This window comes from Caloenas nicobarica, chromosome 15 (assembly GCF_036013445.1).
Source record: "Caloenas nicobarica isolate bCalNic1 chromosome 15, bCalNic1.hap1, whole genome shotgun sequence".
NCBI classification, from domain to species: Eukaryota; Metazoa; Chordata; class Aves; order Columbiformes; family Columbidae; genus Caloenas; species Caloenas nicobarica.
Genome location: NC_088259.1, coordinates 3,377,174 through 3,394,441, shown reverse-complemented (window position 1 = coordinate 3,394,441; position 17,268 = coordinate 3,377,174). Strand labels below are relative to the sequence as shown.

Genomic DNA, 17,268 nt, shown 5'->3' with positions numbered 1-17,268 from the left:
ATGCAGTTAGTGTTTGTTGTTAACAGATAATGATGTTCTTTTTTTAAATGTGAAATTGTCAGTTCTTCATACAGAAGAGCTAGGATGTAAAGACTGAAACTTTCATTCAAGGTTTTTACCACTACAGCTGGCAGTCTTGGGTAACCCAAGATTTCAGAAGTGAAGTCTACTTGATCTTCTGATAAAGGACAAAAGAGTTTTAGGGCAGCCCCATGAAAAATTAGTTAAATGGAACTGCTGGGGATATTGAAATAGTGGTGCAGTTCTAAGTCATCTATTTCCTGTAGTTTCTGGTTTATTTTTCAGAGAGGCATGAGCTGGAATGTAGCAAGCAGTTGCATTTTACATGGTTGGGCTAGTTGTGTTGTTCACTCCTGGCTATGCTTTTGTGTTGCCATCTGGTCACTTGCAAAAGGTTCCTAGGAAGCAGGTGATGGGCTTCTGTTGCAGTTAGAAAGCATGAAGGTGATTCCTCTGGAAATCAAGATTTTGCTTGCAGCATTTTTCAGTTTTAAAAAAGACAATGAACCATAGTAGACTTCCAGATACCTCAATGTTTAATTTTTTTTTTCCTTCTTATTTCTGTTACATATTTTGGATTTATGTGCTTGACTTTAGTAATGCATAATTTAGGTTGGAAAGATGCAACTTTTATTTCTGGCTGGCATTGAATTTAGCACACAGGAAAATGATTTCTTTTTTTTGTAAATACTAGATGTCCAGTTTTATTTGTAATGTTTAAGAGTACTCAGAGAAGCAGTTTGTTTTCTTTATGGGGCAATGTACGTATATTCATACCTGGGTGACTAGTTAACTGTGAGAATTTCAGTGCAGTGGCTGCAGTAGTTCCTTTTCTTAGAGTTGAGCCAAAGCTACTCCAGAGGAACTGTGTCTTATGCCATCAAATTTGCTAAAGCAACCTCAAGCAGCAAGTGACAAAGAACTTTCCTTGTCAGGAGATTTTAAATAATCAGCAAATGTCAGGTCTCTGGTTATCACTGGTAGTAGTGAATGATTCATCATTTCTTTGATGAGCCTTGCCAGGCTGAATTGCAGATCTGTGCAGCCTGTTTTGATTTGGTTTATTGCTTGGGTACCTATGGTGACAATCTGTCAGCAAGATAGTTTTTGTCAGGCCATACCATTTGCAGGCAAATTTCTACTGATACCTCCATGGCCCTTTTAATCTGTGTTCTTGGGAGCAGAGAAATGAAGGTGTATCTGGGGCTCTCTTTATCGTTATAGCCCAGAGCGAGGTACCTTTGTACAGGTCTGAACCTTCACGAGTGCACTTGAACACTTAAAACAAGGTGTGTTGTGTGCTCTACAGTTCTGTACAGAACATACTAAAGAATCTGGTTTAGATTAATGTAGATACCAGCTTTATTATGCTTTTGAAAAATGTATCTTTTTGAAGATTTGAGTTTTCCAGGTGACAGGATCTGGTTTTGGTTCTGGGTTTATAGACTGCTAGTAAACAACGGCTTTTCAAAAGGCTTCTTTAAAACAACCATAATAGTGGGTGAAGTTGTCACTCTTAGTAATGTGTACAGGTAATAGTGTAATTTAATGGTCAAGCTTTCTGTTTCTTTTCCATTCCCCATAGACTTAAAAACTTTATGTAGGTTTGTTTGAATAAGGGTGTGTGTGAACCTTTGGTAATGAAATGTAGCGCTGAGAATGGAATGGGGAAATATGATGAAGCAAGCGTTGAGCTGTAAAAAAGAGATTATGAAATCATCTCTAGCTGCCGTCCTCTGTTAATAGCTGAATATATAACTGCTTCTAAAGTGACTTGTTTAAAAGCTGCAAGGTAGGTGGTGACCTTTTATCTTGTATTACTGGGAGAGTTTATAATACAGACATTGTTTCTCATTGCTTCAAAAGCAATGCTTTTGAAATACATTTAAAAATAGCTGTAATACAAAAACATTAGTTTCCTTCTGATGCCAAATCACAAAATAACCAGTCAAATTAGTTAAAGCTCAAGGGGTTCTCCAACATGTCTACTAATACAGTCTTTTATCTCTTTTGCCATGAGCATCAAATTAAATTCTGCAGTTGCTGAAAGTTGCTTATGGAAGTTAGTGATTTCTGCCTTTTTGATTGGAAAATAACATAAAACGGTAATCTGAACTGTGATGCTATGTGAGTATTTCTCTAATATTGAGATAGGGCAGTTAAATGTGTGCACTGGGAACTGTGAAATGATTGAAAGTTAGTGCATGTGTTTAAACCATAAGGCTGAAGTAGTAGCACAGCATATTGATGATTTCTGTTTATATCATTGGGATTTTTGGCAGCATCTTTTTTGTTTGGTTTTAGTATAAGTGAACTCCATTGCTATTCTTTCCCACTGAGGTTTGGATCAATTTATACAGATACCTAGGAGTATCTATACAAAGGAGACACTTTTAGAAACTGTTAAGAGGATCAATATCCTTTAATTGACACTCCAGCCCAAATTTGTCACACATGGGATATTTTTAACGTAAAACAAGAGTAATTAGTTTGGTTGAAAGTACTGCAGAGGTTGGGACAGAAGCTTTATAGATGTGTGGGAGAGATACAGAGCAACATATGGATAACCTTCCAGATTTGCTCTGGGAAGGTAGCACCATGTGAGGTAAAATGAAGGAAATTCTTAAAGGTATGAGCAGTTGAACACCTGCCAATAGCAAAGTAAAATGTCTTTTGAATAAACAGAGTATCAGCCATGATATTCAATGATTTCCCCATCTCTGACATTATGTAAATAATGAAGGGATACCACAGGTTCCAAGGCAGTGATATGTGAATGTTTATGAGGTTTCTTATCAGGGCAAAAGAAAATGAAAATAAACTCAGAAAGCAGTGTGCATATGAAGTGTACAATAGCATTTTTTCTGTTGGGACAGTTGAACTTAGCCTTGATTTTTGCACATTTTGAAGTTTCACATTACCCGATTGTCATTAATTGGTATTTACAGACTTGGACATTTTGTAGAAGATTGACTCAAGCTGTATTGCTTTGTTCTTTATAATAGAGAACAGCAATAAGGTAAACCGACGTAGTTTTTAAGTGAGGAAAAACAACCTTGTATAGGCTCATGCATTTAATTTTAATATAGGACTTGGGAAAAGCTGAAGAAATTAAAGTAGATGATACTCAAGATGAAGATTACTGAACCTGAAGAAGGTGCGTGCTGGCTTATGCAGTCTGTGCCTTTCTATTCAAGCTAGTAAAACTTAAGCTGTAATCACTAACTGAGCACTGAAAGGGAACCTCTGTTTGAGGAGAAAAAAAAACCAAACCAAAACAAAAGCAAAATCCAACCAACCAACCAAAACACAAACTATATAACCAACTTGAGGTCTCTTTAGAGGAGGAATCTGCTCCAAGAAAGAGACCTAGAGAGAACAAGCAGAAAGAACAGGACATGTATGGCGGGAGTTATTAAGTTTGTTTTAGGGAAGTCAAAGAAGGACAGAATAATTGAGGTTAGAATGGACTTCTGAACATCACCTGGTCCAAACCTGTCTGCTTAAAGCAAGGCCAGTTAGAGCGATCAGTAACATCTTGAGTCAGGTTTGGAGTATCTCTGAGGATGGCAATGTAACCTCTTTTGGCAAACTGTTCAGCCACCTCACAGTAAAATAAATAACTAAATCCCCTGTTTTTAAGTGGAATTTCCTGTATTTGTGCCCCACTGCCCGTTGTCCCATCACTGAGCACTGCTGGGGAGAGTCTGGCTTCATATTTTTTAACCCTTTATGTCACCTTCAGGTATTTATACACGCTTAGAAGATCCTCCTGAGCATTCTCTTCTCCCGGCTTAACAATTCTAGCTCTCTCAGTCTCTCCTCATATGCCATGTTCCAATCACTTTATCATCTCCGTGGCCCTTTGCTGGTGTCACTCCAGTACATCTGTGTCACTCTTGATTTGGGGAGCCCAGAACTAGACCCACTGGCACACCAGATGTGGTCTTACTGGTGCTGAGTAGAGGGGAAGGACTACCTTCCTCATCCTGCCAGTGATGCTTTTCCCAGGGCAGCCAAGGATGTTGGCAACTCTGTTTTTTGCTGCAAGCAAGCATTCCTGGTTTGTGTTCAACAGGACCCATGTTTTCTGAAAGTTGTTTTCTGTCCAGCAGCCCCCCAGCCTTTACCGGTGCAGGCGTTTATTCCTCCCCAGGTGCAGAACTTTGCATTTCCCTTTGTGGAACTTTTGTTTGATCAGTGTATTTGCTGAAAGTGAGCTTAGTCTCATTGTCCAGGTCATAAATGAAGAAATTCAACAGTATTGGCCAAGTATGTACCCCTGGGGTGCAGCCCTAATGACTGGCCTCTAACTGGGCTGTGTCCCACTGATCACAGCCCTTTGAGCCAGGTTTTCAGCTCACCCCACAGCCCTCTGTCTGGCCCGTATTTCATCATCTTGTCTATGAGGAGATGGTGTGTTTGTGTTTGTTTGTTCAGTCACTCAAAGGAGTTCCGTGACCTTTTCACTTTTACATGGCACAGTATGGACTTCACTGAGCTGAAAAACGATTTCAGAGATCTCTCAGAAATGTTAGTTTCGATGAATGGTTTTCTCTAGTGCAGAGAGTGAATGGGAAAAGAGACTTCCGTTTTTCAGCATCTCTGTAGATTAATACTACTTGAAATTTGTCCTCCTTGTAAAAAGAAACATTCGGATTTACACAGATAGTGGTACTCAGTTATTGGTCTTCCTTCCACATGAAACAAGTAGTTATGTTGTCCAGCTCATTGCTTAGACCTCAGAAACGCAATCTGCTACCCTTTTTCAAAACAGAAATACTTTGCGCTTTATGACAGAGCTTTCTTTTTTTACCTATGGCATTAATCATTCAAGTTAAATAGATATATGCTTTAAAGGCAATCTTAATCTAATTGATTAAAAAGATCCTTATTATTTGCCACATTTGAACTGCTGTGGTTATGTCTTTCCAGTAGTTTTGCAGAAACCATTTTCTAGCTTAGATTTTGGGCAGAAGAAGCAAAAAAGCAGATCTATCCCAGTGATGGAGAATGGGAAACTTCAGGGTCTCTTTTTTATATTTTTATAAAGGAAAACATTCTGTGAAAGAATCTCCCCTGAAACTGTCAAAACAAAGTGAAAGGTAGAAGTCTTGAAACAAAGTGACCGAGCATACTCTTGCATGAAAATACCTGTATCCACATTTAGAGAATTAAAGAAAGAGAACAGAAGTTGTACAAAAGAATGAGCTTGAGTCAGTGGCTGTAACTTAGACCCTTGGAGATTTTCCATATGGCTAGAAGGCATACGAGAGAGGAACGGGCAAAGGGGAAACAGGGAATGCATCTGCATTGGTGTTTTCATTTGGACAGGGGCTGTGCTTTGGAAACGAATCCCCCGATCGTTCTTACAGACTGCACTCTGATTTGACTTGTGAAATGAGCTCGGGTCAAGGAAGCTGAATTGCTTTTAGATGAAACTAAACTGGAAGCTGCGGTCTGACTGGTGTGGGGCTGTGGGATCAGAGGAGAGCTGTTCCAAAATAAAACTCCAGAAATGCGTACAATGCCGGTATCGGGTCTACAGACCTGTCTTGCTTCCTGACTCCGTTTCTATCGCGTTGCACTGCGTTCTGATCCAGACATAGGATAGCAAATCGGATTAAGGAGGGTACAGTGAATTCAAAGACTGTCAGGGCTGGAAAAAGGCTGTTGCCATTCTAAAATACGCCATAATGAAAAAGAGCCATGTTAATTTGTGTTTTACCTATTTCTACTAACTTCTTGCATTTAAGGAAAACTGTTAAAACTGCAAAAAGATGGGTAAAAAGGAGACGATTTAAAATATCTCTTCCAGGAAATCATCAGTTAATAGATGGCAAGTAAGAAAATTGCTTAAAGGGGAAATATTTTTGCTCTGAGTGATCACATTAAGATTTTTGTCATTGCCCTAATTAAAAATTAATTGAATAGCATGACTAAGTAGCTTATGGCTTGTGGATTTGTGTGACCATCTCTTCTCACTACTGTGTCTCGTAGCTAAAACTGTGATAACCGGACCCCTCCAGATAAATTCTTTTCCTTCCCCTTCCCATAGCAACAGGCAGGAAGAGACTTTGGGTAGAGTTCTTCAGAAGATTTCTTTTTCATGCTTTCATGGCAAGGTCGAAAATAATCTGTTGCCAGCACCAATATTAATATTTGACTGAGATTCTCAAGACTGGGATTTTTGCTTTGTAGGAACCTCTTAGCCCCAGAGCCAGCTGGAGTGTAAACGTAGCTGTGGGGCTAAATGAGATTTTATAGGGCAGACAGAACACAAAATATTGCTGCTTTTGATAACTCTGTGTTTTGTAACTATCTTGGGCTTTTCTTCAATGCTGCTTTGTTGTCATTTGTGATAAAATTTGAGAAGCCTTGAGAAATAGAATCTCAATTACAAAACAAAAGCATGTATTTCTACAGTTAGTATGCAATCTTAGGTAAACTGTAAGCAAGGCTGCATGCTGTAGAATATTGTGTTTATGAAAGAGCTGCAATTCAAAGCATGAATGCTTTCGGTACTTGGTGAGGTTAGTGCGCAGTTTAACAGTGACTGCTCGAACTGTCTGGCCGCGCTATCTGCTTTTCCCTTGAGAAAATTCTCTTCCAAGGTTACCAGTGGAGAATGTTGTTTATACTTTCTAGGTGCTTTCTTTTTAGAAACCTGGAAATATAAAGATATTGGGTTTTTAAAGTGGAATATAAAAGGGCTTTTTGCCTGTTAGGGCTCTGTCAATACATATGTCGATTACTTTGTCTTTCCTTTCTGAGGAAGGCTCTCCCTGAAGTTACAACACGGGTTATTTTTTAACCTGCATTTTCACAAAGCTCCGTAGAGGACATGGTTCACAGTGCAAGGAAGTGGAAGAATGAAGAAGAAAAGCTGTAATTAATTTCTACAATTTGCGAGAGTTCTAACTACTAGAACTTGATGCATTTTCTGAGAGATCTATAATAACAGTCTAACAGTCCTAATAACAGGAACTCCATAAGGTCAGAGGAGCTTTGGTACTTGGAGTTGCTAAAAGGATGTTTCCCTGTGAAAGAAGAATATGGCTCATTCTGAGAAGTTGGTTCACTATATAGTCAGTCACCCTCAGTTCTGGAACCTCTTCAGGGCTTCAACGCTCGGATCATAGTACTGTCAGCTGGCAGGTTTCAGGTCGTGAGTTTAATTTGTGTGTTGGGAGCTGAATTTCCTTTAAACCGTCCTAAAAGAAACGGGCTGGAACCGAAACGTGATGGTCAGAGCAGGGCAGTGTGATGGGTCAGCCCTGGCTGCCCACCACTCTGCTCCCTTCTCTGCAGGAGGGGGAAGAAAACTCTCTCACATTTTCTGGCACAGCTGTTACACAGCGTTTTTTACCTTTTCTTAAATACATTCTCACAGAGACGCTAGCAGCATTGCTGATGGGCTCGGCTGTGGCCAGCATTGGGTCCGTACTGGAGCCAGCTCTGTCCAACATGGACACAGCCCCTGGTCTCTTCTCACAGTGTAAATCCAATACAACCCCCTACAAGGGACAAGTTTGGGGCTAAATTTGGTTAGTTGTCTTTGATAAATAAAGTAAAAATGTTCTGTACTCATACTCTTAGGGATTTGTTACTCCATCAGGAAAAGGCACCCACCGGTGATTTAAAAATCCTGACCTGTAGGGCAAGGTTCCAGAAGACAGGGCCTAGGAGAATAATTTTGCCCATCATGAAATTGATAAAAGAGGACAAACCCCTATAAACAAACTTTGCGAGTGTATTGTCAGTCCGTGATAAAACCTGAGTACTTTCAGCCATAGAATATCTAGTTTCTTGAACAAAAAGCAATTTGTCTTGCTTAGCGAGTAGCAAGGTAACCGCTTGCCTTCCTGTCCACAGATTGTAACGTTGTTCAGGTTGTTCACTACCGCTGGAAAATTCTCCTGAAGCCTCGTCACAGAAGTATTAAGATGAAGCGTACTTGTGAATCAATGCAGTATTGTGTTGGAACTATATTATTATAAAAGATTTTTTTAAAGAGTTTCAAAGGCCAAAAAGAATTTCTAAAAGCAGTGGTTTGTAAAATGCAGGAGTTAATTCAGTTAATGTCCAGTTAATACCGGTAAATCCAGCAGTTTAAAAATCTGTTTAAGTTTGTCGTAGTTGCAGCAATGCCAGTTTCACTGTCTTCTCCTCTGTCTTCCGAATACCGGTTTGATTCTCTCTACTGAGGGTTAGCATGCACGCCAAGTTTAATATCTCTTGTTTTCCAACAGTGGTATTTCAGAACCAGCCATTTAAAGTGTTGCTCTGTTTCTAAGATTACAGCAGTGAACCAGTTTTAGCTTAGTGGTTTGCATATATGAATTGTTGTCCTTTTTGAAATGGATTGTACCATGAGAAGGAAATGGCTGAAATAAAAATAGGCTATCTCTTTGTTTTCACAAATGGTTTTAATTATCTCATGCAGCTCTCTGCAGTGCCTTTTCTTGCCAGGCCTTTTGGAATCAAGCAAAAGGCATATGATGTTCATGTACACACGTACACTTTTGTCTTTTTTTTTTCCCTCTTTGAACATTTCTTAAAAGTTGGTAAAAGCTAACATCCTTTCAGTTAGGAAGGACATTCACTGGCAAGTTACCTGAGTAGTGGCCAAGCCTGTTTTGTCCCTTTTGTCCTGCCTGCCACAGTTTTAGTCTGGGAACAGCTTGTGGTTGGGGAATTACTGATGTGCTACTGAAAGGGGAAAAAAAGTCAAATTATGTGATTTTTTTTTTTTCTCTGCATTTTGTATATTGCAGTACCATTTATTTACTTATCTTTTTTTCCAGTTATTTTATTGAGTATCAAATACTATATGTACGTAGAAAAAAGTCATACAAGATATTTCTGCTGAGGCGCAGGTTGGACAAGCAGGCTGCTTGGTGCAGAGAAATGCTAATGAATGAATTCTCTGTCATTTTGATGTAAGTCTTTGGTTTGAGAAGTCTGAAGACAGACTTTAATTTGGGTTGCAAGCAAAGTTGGAAGCATTTTTCTCTGCAGGTTGAAGTTGATGGACCAGTTTTTCTAATCTGCGCAGTTTGCATAGGGAACGCTGGTGATCCCTGGTATTGAGGTAAAAGTTGCAGTGTGAATATCACTGAGTGTCTGGCCACAACGTTTCCAGAGTTATTCCGTCTTTCCTTAGGCAATCTTTTTGTTTTGATAGTCAGGTTAAATGGTTTTTTTGGCTCTTCTGACTTAGAAATTTTGGATTTAGAAGATTTTCCCATGTTCGGTTCTCTTTTGAAGTGTTAGATATTTAGGAAAAACAAGGAATCAGCACTGAAGATTAGTGTTGCATAAATAATTGTCTGAGTGTTTTCAGAAAAAGTCTTTATGGCTGTTCATCTGGAGTTCATTAGTCTTTGCTACTGTAATTTTAAATCTGTTCATGACACAGGATAGAGCCATCTTGTGATCCTGTTGCATTATATCAATATGGTGTCAGGCTAATTATCATTCATATAACAAAACTCAGTGTGAGACTTTACAGGAAGGAAATGTATTGTTTACTTTTAAAGTCTCAAATTAATTTTACAAATTCACACTTGTTCTCTCATACATTTCATTTAGTCTTTCTCTCACACTCCTGTGCTCAGAAGCACGTTTTTGTGTGTCGAGGTTGTGTAGCCAGTGTCTCTTATGTGCACCATGGAGGATAGAACTAATGGTAACTGTCAGTACTTGTCATGCTTCCATTTCCTTTTGGTGACAACAAACTACTTTACAGATGGATATTTTATGCCCTTTGGGAGTCAAAAGTTCTACGCTAGTCCTTTGCTTTAGAATCCAACTTACTTCAATCTCTGTAAGTCTTAAGTGAAGGCTAATGCGCTAACGCCGCGCTGCGGTGTTATCAGGGTGAAGGCATCTTGGTCTTGTCACAAACACTGAGTTTGATTGCTGCAAAAAGTGTTCTTTTTTATCAATAAAAGCCATTTTTTATCCCGTGTTTTACTGTTTTTTTTTCTCATTTATACATGCAGAATTTCACTCCTTTTTTAGTACCAATCTGAACATCTTCATTACAATTCTATACAAGGCATGTTTAATTGTAGCAGTAAGACATCCAATAGAAAGATTCAGGATGGTAGTTAGAATAGATTCAGATGATCTCGCTCATAAAATATATTTAGATTTAAATCTGTTGATTTAAAGATGTGACTTCTGGCTCCGATATACCACTGTACCATGAAAGGGTGTAGGAATGATAATTTGTAAGCAGACATAATGAGAAAGTGGTTCCTGCGTTGGGCCAAAAGTACGATAGATCATATATACTGTATACATGAATTAGATAGGAGAAAGTGGAAAACATACATTCTTAAGGCAGCATGACAGATGAAATTTCTATTTCAATGTCAAGGATTTCTCATTAGCAAGTCCATAGTAGGGAGAGGCCAGAAGTTGGGCAGCTCTTCTGCGTTTCATGGGTTTTATATCTTGCTCTGCCATCATTGCAGCCTCTGAAGGTCGCGTCACTTGGGTTGCTGCCCAAACTGATTAAATTGTATTTCCCACAAATATATTTTTAGCTAGTATACTGAATTGGCTCAAGTCTTGTCTTTGAGCCTCCATCTCACTTGTTCTTACTGGAACTGCTGCCTGTACGACAGCTTTGTCAGTGGTTGAACGGAGCGGCACCCGCAGGGCAGCAGGGAAGTGTCTGTCTGTCTGTCCTGCTGAGCGAGTGTCCGTGCAGGCTCAGGGAGTGCAGGTATCCATAGCACTGCAGATACAACCACCGCTCAGTAACTCAACCTCCAGCCTGGTTTTGGACCCACTATGCCTTGTATATCACACTTGTTCAAAAAACAATTCAGGTGTTTGGATTTTAAATTTCAACAGATCTATTATGGCAGAGAATACCTCATTTTACTGCACTTTCAGTAAATAGATGTAGTGCTGCTGACACACAGTAACGACCAAGGGAGCTAAGCTGCATTCTGCTGCTAAACCCCTCTCTATTTGTATTCCTTATATAAATATCCCTTAATGCAAACCTCATAATTGCTTCCCTTCCCAACGTGTACTCAACACCCTTGTAATCTGTGTCTGTTCTTTCTTTCCTGGTTGATTACTCAGCAGTTTCTTTCTTTCTGTGGGTCCTCTTACTTGTTTGAACTAAACCGACCATGTCCTTAAAACTTATTTAGGGAAGAAAAACACTATAAAAATGTCAAAGAATAAAACCAGCTTTATCAAACCACTTTTTACTTAAAGATAAAACTCGGACAGTTAAAGTAACTGCAAATTTAATAAACAAGTAAGTTACCAAATGAACTGTCTCTGCCTGGGCTTACTGAGTAATTGTATCTAACAGTTAAGAGAAAAGAATTTTTCCCCACTAAGCATGCCTTCAGTTCTAAAGAGTCTTCAGTGTTTTGGGTGAAGGAGAGCAAGCATTTGTATTTAATTTCTCACACACACAAAAGTGCAGTATTAATGTAAACAAGTGACTTTGAACTTTCTCTGAAATATGTAGCCTAATTTCTTATTAATTTGCTGTAACTCACATACGTGTTAATTAAAAACTTAACTGTTGCAAAGAGGACATGTTACATCTTGCATGCAGTTTTTTAAATAAAACTTTGTGTATTTTACACTTTTTCTAAAAGTCTCTATTTCTGAGTGACACAGCGAGATTCTCAAAACCATTGTTAAAATTACTAGGCAGGTTAAAGAAAGATTTTAATTACGCAATTTTTTTTCACTGGGTTATTGAAACAGCAGATACACTGTGGATTAGTACACCCATAAAGAGCAGCTTAGCCTGTTCTTAAAATTACTAAATGTAACACTTAGAGCAGCCAACAATGTGCAATTATTTCAGTATTTTTGTAAATTATAAAGAGCATGTGCCAACATATTTTCAAAGCTATGTATGTATAATATGCAATCGTAGGGTTTCATTCTGACTTAGTTGTGTCTTCTGTTCTGTTGAATAAATATGAACAAAATTACCTTCTTTGATAAGTCAGTTCTTTAACAGCTGAATCCCATCACTGAATAAAGTCACCGTAAGTCAAATGGGGGTGACACTCTAAAGATCTCTCAAGCCTTTGATAGCATTTTTCTTCTATTTATACTTACTGATTTTGCAGGGTAAGAAGCTCCTTCCCACTTCTTCCTTATGTTGCTTTCACTCTCAGAGCTGCTTTTCTCCCCGCTCCTTCTCATGATTTGTTAGAAGAAAAATAAATGAAGATCCTCCTTGGAGGTGGAATTCAAAGAACTGAATCCCGGCAGGATGTGTGGATTTATTGGTGTATTATTTTAAGCGACGTTTGTTCAAACCTGCCTTGGTGCAAACAATAGCATATGCAATGATGAAGCTGAGCTTAATTTATCTAATAATCCACACATTGTGGCAGCAGGTTATAAAAACAAACCAACCTACCTACCTGGGAGTAGGTATGCAGCCACCGGAGAAATTCAGGCAAGCATTTGGATGGTTTGTTTTTAATGTCAAGATACTAGTTCTGGTTTAAATCTTTCTATACACCAAGTAATTTGTCTTGTTCATTTCTAAGAAAATGATACTGGCGTGATCAGGCTCTGAGTGTCCTTTATGCTGCTCCGCTCTCTGTCACAGTTTTCAAACCTTTCAGCTCATGTTCCTAAATTTCAAATTCTGGCATGTTTCTTGAAAGTGGATATCAGCCCTTGAGGGGAAAAATGGCTGTATGAGCTGACTAGAGTTTAAACAAAACAAAACCAGAGGAAAAAAAAAAAAAAGCCCAAACTAAATCCCTGAATATTGATGAAGATGTGCGTAATTTTCTACTGTAGAAGAAAACTTGCATATGCATTCTCAGTTGTTTGGAATGACAGTTTCAACCAGTGGAAGTACTTGTTGCATTGCAATAAATTTATGAAGCAGACGTGCCTGGTTTGTAATGATTTCTCAAATTATATTTTTGTTCAGAAAATGATTATTTATAGCATAGTTTGAAAGCAATCATTGTGCTCCTTTCCACTAGCAATGGGTCCAATGTTCTGCTACAGCCGAAATGCTCCTTGGCGTTCACACGGGGTGGTCCATTCGCATCCAGGTGCTGGCAGAACTACTTGTCCTAAATAAAGACATTTTCTTTTTACAGAATCCTCAATATTGTTTCTGTTGTCATAAAGCTAACTAGAAGTATTTTAATAATGATTTAAGAGTGTATGATGTCTTATTTTGTGATTAAGTTTCTAAATAGCCCTAGGCTGCTGCTGAAATCATGTGCAATCATTAAAAATAGCTGTTAATACAGTAGTTTCTTACCAAACAGATTTGTGCGATGTTATGTAAACAGAGAGGAGTTAAATGCTAGAAACTTAAATTTAGATGTCAAAATCAGCTGGATGTGTGTGACTTGTGGGATTATCGGTTCTTGCAGTCTCTTTGTCCTTCTTCAAAGGGGAGTTCGTTAATCATCACAAGATTCTTGTTGGAGTAATTAATGTATTTTAGCCCTGTCTTCCAAGAAAATGAGATGTATACAATTCCACCTGCCAGTCCTGTTCTGCTTTTCCTCCTTCCCCTGTGTGTTGCACTACAAACTTTGCCATTCCAGCTAAAAATCGATGGAGGTATCAAAGTTGATTAATTTCTATGAATTATGGAAAATCTGGATTGAGTACATGCATGCATGGTAGGGAAGAGACTTGAAAGAGTGCTCAGGTGAGAGGAAAGCTGCGCTGTGATTTCCGTGGTTATTCCTGGCTCAAAACCACTTATTTGATGTGCTGAGTCTTTTCCAGCCGGCAGTTAAAGGGAACAGAGGAGACGTTGGGTCAAAGTGTTCGAAAACATGAAAAGAGAAATAGGGCTGTTGAGGTGCAGGGCACAGGTAAATTGCTACTTGCTGCTTCTTCCTCTGAATTCTCCTTTTTCCTGGTTAACTAATGGAGCTTGCTTGAAAGAGCCACCAGTGGATTTTAGCAAGCATGCAATAAAATAAGTCTTCAGTTTTATTGGTCAAAAATAATGAGAAACTTGATGGCAGCTAAGAGGACTAAACGACATGTAATGTAGCTTCTTTTTTTTAAGAAGTGTTGGGAGATGATAGATTATTGAAATTTTACTTATGCTGGTTGTTAGTGAAAACTGTGTCACTATGTACACACGTGTACATACACATGTGCTAACTCAGCAACTGTTTGCACAACAGTAATTTCAAATGTGATTAATCGGCTGTATGTTTTTCTGCATATTCTCAGTGAAAATTATAAAATACTAATACAATTTTTAATGGGTATTTTGCAGGCTTAGAAAGGAAAATCAGCTTTAACATATGGTTCTGAACGAATGGTGTACGCTGTATGTGCTTACTGTAGGACTTCAGTTGAAAATTCTCACCTGCAGTAATTGCGTTTGTGTGCGGTGTTGTTTCTCCAGGTGGAAAACGGCAGCTCTCCTGTCAATGCAAACTCAATGCAAACTCCTCCAGGCTGTCCAGTATGTCTGTGGTGGTCCAGATGCTATTCAACTGCTTTTTGAAAGCATAAGTGATACCTAGTGAGCTTGGTAGAACTAATCATGGGATCAGAATTAGGAATAGTCCTCCAAGTCTTTTAAATTTAGACTACTTTTGAAATACTTACGTTAAAAGCTTTTTCACTCTAGCAGAATTTAGATGTGTATGATTCACATCTGGAATGTGGTAATTAACAGTATAGAACTCCAGTAATAACACTATATACTATTTAAGCAAGTCATTAGTACTTTTTTTGGCAGTGTGGTATTCTCCGACAGTTAACTCTGGCACCAGCAAGCTGTAGGATGCAAGAACTTCCCATTTATTGCTTTCAAAATATCTGTGGAATTATCAATTTCACAGTTACTGTCACAGTGTATAGACTTTTGCTTTAGCTTGCAGCCTCTAAAAAGAAAGTTGCGATATTCAGATCTGGTCTCCTTTACAAGTTGTGTTTTGCATGGCATGCAGAGGATAAGACATGCGCTGGTTTAGACTGCTTGTGCTGTTATCAGGTGGTAAGTTCATACAGATCGCCCCTTGCACTCAAGATAACAGCAGCAGCTTAAGCAAACGCGTTGCCTTCCTTGTTGGCAATAACGTGTGCAGAACGCGACCGGAGAGCTGGCAGGTGGTGTTTGATGTGCTTTGGGACGCAGGTTCGGTACCTGGGCCCAGGTGTGCGGATCAACCCCCCTTTGGCCGCAGCACCTGAGCCAGGTCAGACATCCAGCGGGACGAAGGTTTGGTGGGGGGTTACGAGCAGAGATGACTGAGGAGATGGCACGGAGGGGGGAACGCGGCATGAGGGGGATGCAGAAAGGAGTCTGGAAGTTGGATCCAGCAGGTGGTTTGGAGTCTTCAATAACCCGTTCATTTTCCAGTGGGTAATCTGCTGTAGAAGGCTCACTGACATATAGATACTTCAGTTGGTAAGGGATGTGGAGCTGAAAATGTGTTTTTAAAAATGAATAGGAGCAAGGATATCTGGATATTTCCAAAGTGATGTCTATTTTTAATATAATAGCACACCATTTCTGCCTGTTAATAAAGAAGCTATACGATGCATATTGTCCATTTTCTCCCCCTGCTCCCCAAAACCAAATACTGACTTGAATTCGTTTCAGAGAATATTAGAAATATCTGCTTGCTTTGGTGCAGGATCAGGCTAGCCATGGGTGCGAGGATTGGTATATGGTAAGGGGGGAGGTTAGGCTGGAAATGAAGGTTTTCTCACCCTCTTTCAGAAGTGACGTGTTTCCTCTGTTAGTGAAGTGCTTTGTGGAATTACAGCCCCTGTCTGTAGACTAGATCTGACCAAGTGAAAACGAGAGAAATACAGAAATGGGTTTCTCTACATTTGAAATTCACTTTTAAATTTAATAATTTTTTTTTTCAAGACAGGTAATATTTGACATGGGAACTTATGACATCAAAATAAGCAGGTATTTTCAGACATAAGGGGTACAGCAAACTTTGCAATTAGAACATCGTTTATTCTCCATTCTAATTGGCAGATTGAAGGGACAAAATCAAAAGACCTTTTGCCTCGGACGTGAGTATTTACAGATTATGTAATAGAGACTAAGCCCTTTGTAAACCATTTTCTGTACTTTGATGAAAGGGAAAGAAACTAGAAAATGGATGTGGTTTTGTTTTCAGTTTAATCTATCTACATGTCAAAACCCAGATGATTTAATTGTTGAATTCCTGAGAATTCAAATGTTTCTGTTGTTTCTTCATCCAGATTCAAGATCCAGCCCATATTATGGCTGGCAGTGGGTCCAGAGCAGGACCATCCGGTGGGTTTTCCATGAAATCACAGCTCCAAGTCACTGGTAAGCCTTTGGAAAATGTACAGATTTTCTGGTTGAGAACGTAAAAGTGGGGTTTTTTCCCCCACAATTAAATGGAAGTTACTAGTATGTTGCGGTTTAGGGAGTTGTACAAAACCCAAAATAAGTCGCACAATAAAATTGATGGTGTTATGCGATCATTACTTGGCAGAAATATAACTATTTTAGTCAGGATTTTATCTAAAATGCATTTTAAAATGATACATTTTTGTGCAAAAAAAAAAAAAGGAATAATTCTTTTTGAATGCTGTTAAGTAAATTGTACAGAACAATCCTTTTCAAAATGTAAAATGTAATATGATGCTGCTTTCAGGTACTAACACTTGACATAATACCGAATCTAACACATTCTCCTAACAATGTTTTTACATGTCAAGCTAAGCGAATGTGAACTGCTGTTTTTGACTTACTGCTTCTCCCTTGTTGCATGTTTTGATGGGCACCATTGTAAAGGAGCTTTATTAAAAGTGTTGGTGAGAATATTACTGCCATTGAGCACCAACAGAGCAGCTGTTGAAAATTACCAGGTTTTTCTCACTTTTGCTCTCTGACAAATGTTACTGAAGCGTACGAGCTGAAGCCTGGGAAGATAGATCTGTTGGATGTACGCAGGTCTATGTTCAGAATCATCAAGGGTAAATTTTGCACCCTCAGTGTGGAAGGTCCGTGGGTAAATGCAGAAGTTTCACAAAGCTGATATTGTGAGGATGAAAAGAATTGTCCAAAATAGATGGGAAAGCCTTAGACCAGACAGGAGGTTGGAACAGAGAAAGTTGTACTGACTGCAGCTGTCACACTGAGGTCACATGCTTGTTTTTTCTCCATAGGCTGTGAAACTTTAGGAGAAATCCTGTCCCTGCAGGTTGATATTGGACAGAAACATAGAAGCGGTTTGGAGGTTCATC

At 38.9% G+C, this 17,268-nt stretch overlaps 1 protein-coding gene across 2 annotated transcripts in view; it reads left to right on the top strand.

Moving 5' to 3' along the window:
• The window catches only part of ITCH (itchy E3 ubiquitin protein ligase), a 60,840-nt gene that overhangs the window by 6,674 nt on the left and 36,898 nt on the right, over positions 1 to 17,268 (top strand). For both annotated transcript variants that reach the window (XM_065645498.1, XM_065645497.1), the window contains exon 2: positions 16,255 to 16,345. In XM_065645498.1, the coding sequence (XP_065501570.1) occupies positions 16,276 to 16,345 (70 nt within the window). In that variant the 5' untranslated portion in view covers positions 16,255 to 16,275. The remainder of the gene's footprint in view (positions 1 to 16,254; positions 16,346 to 17,268) is intronic.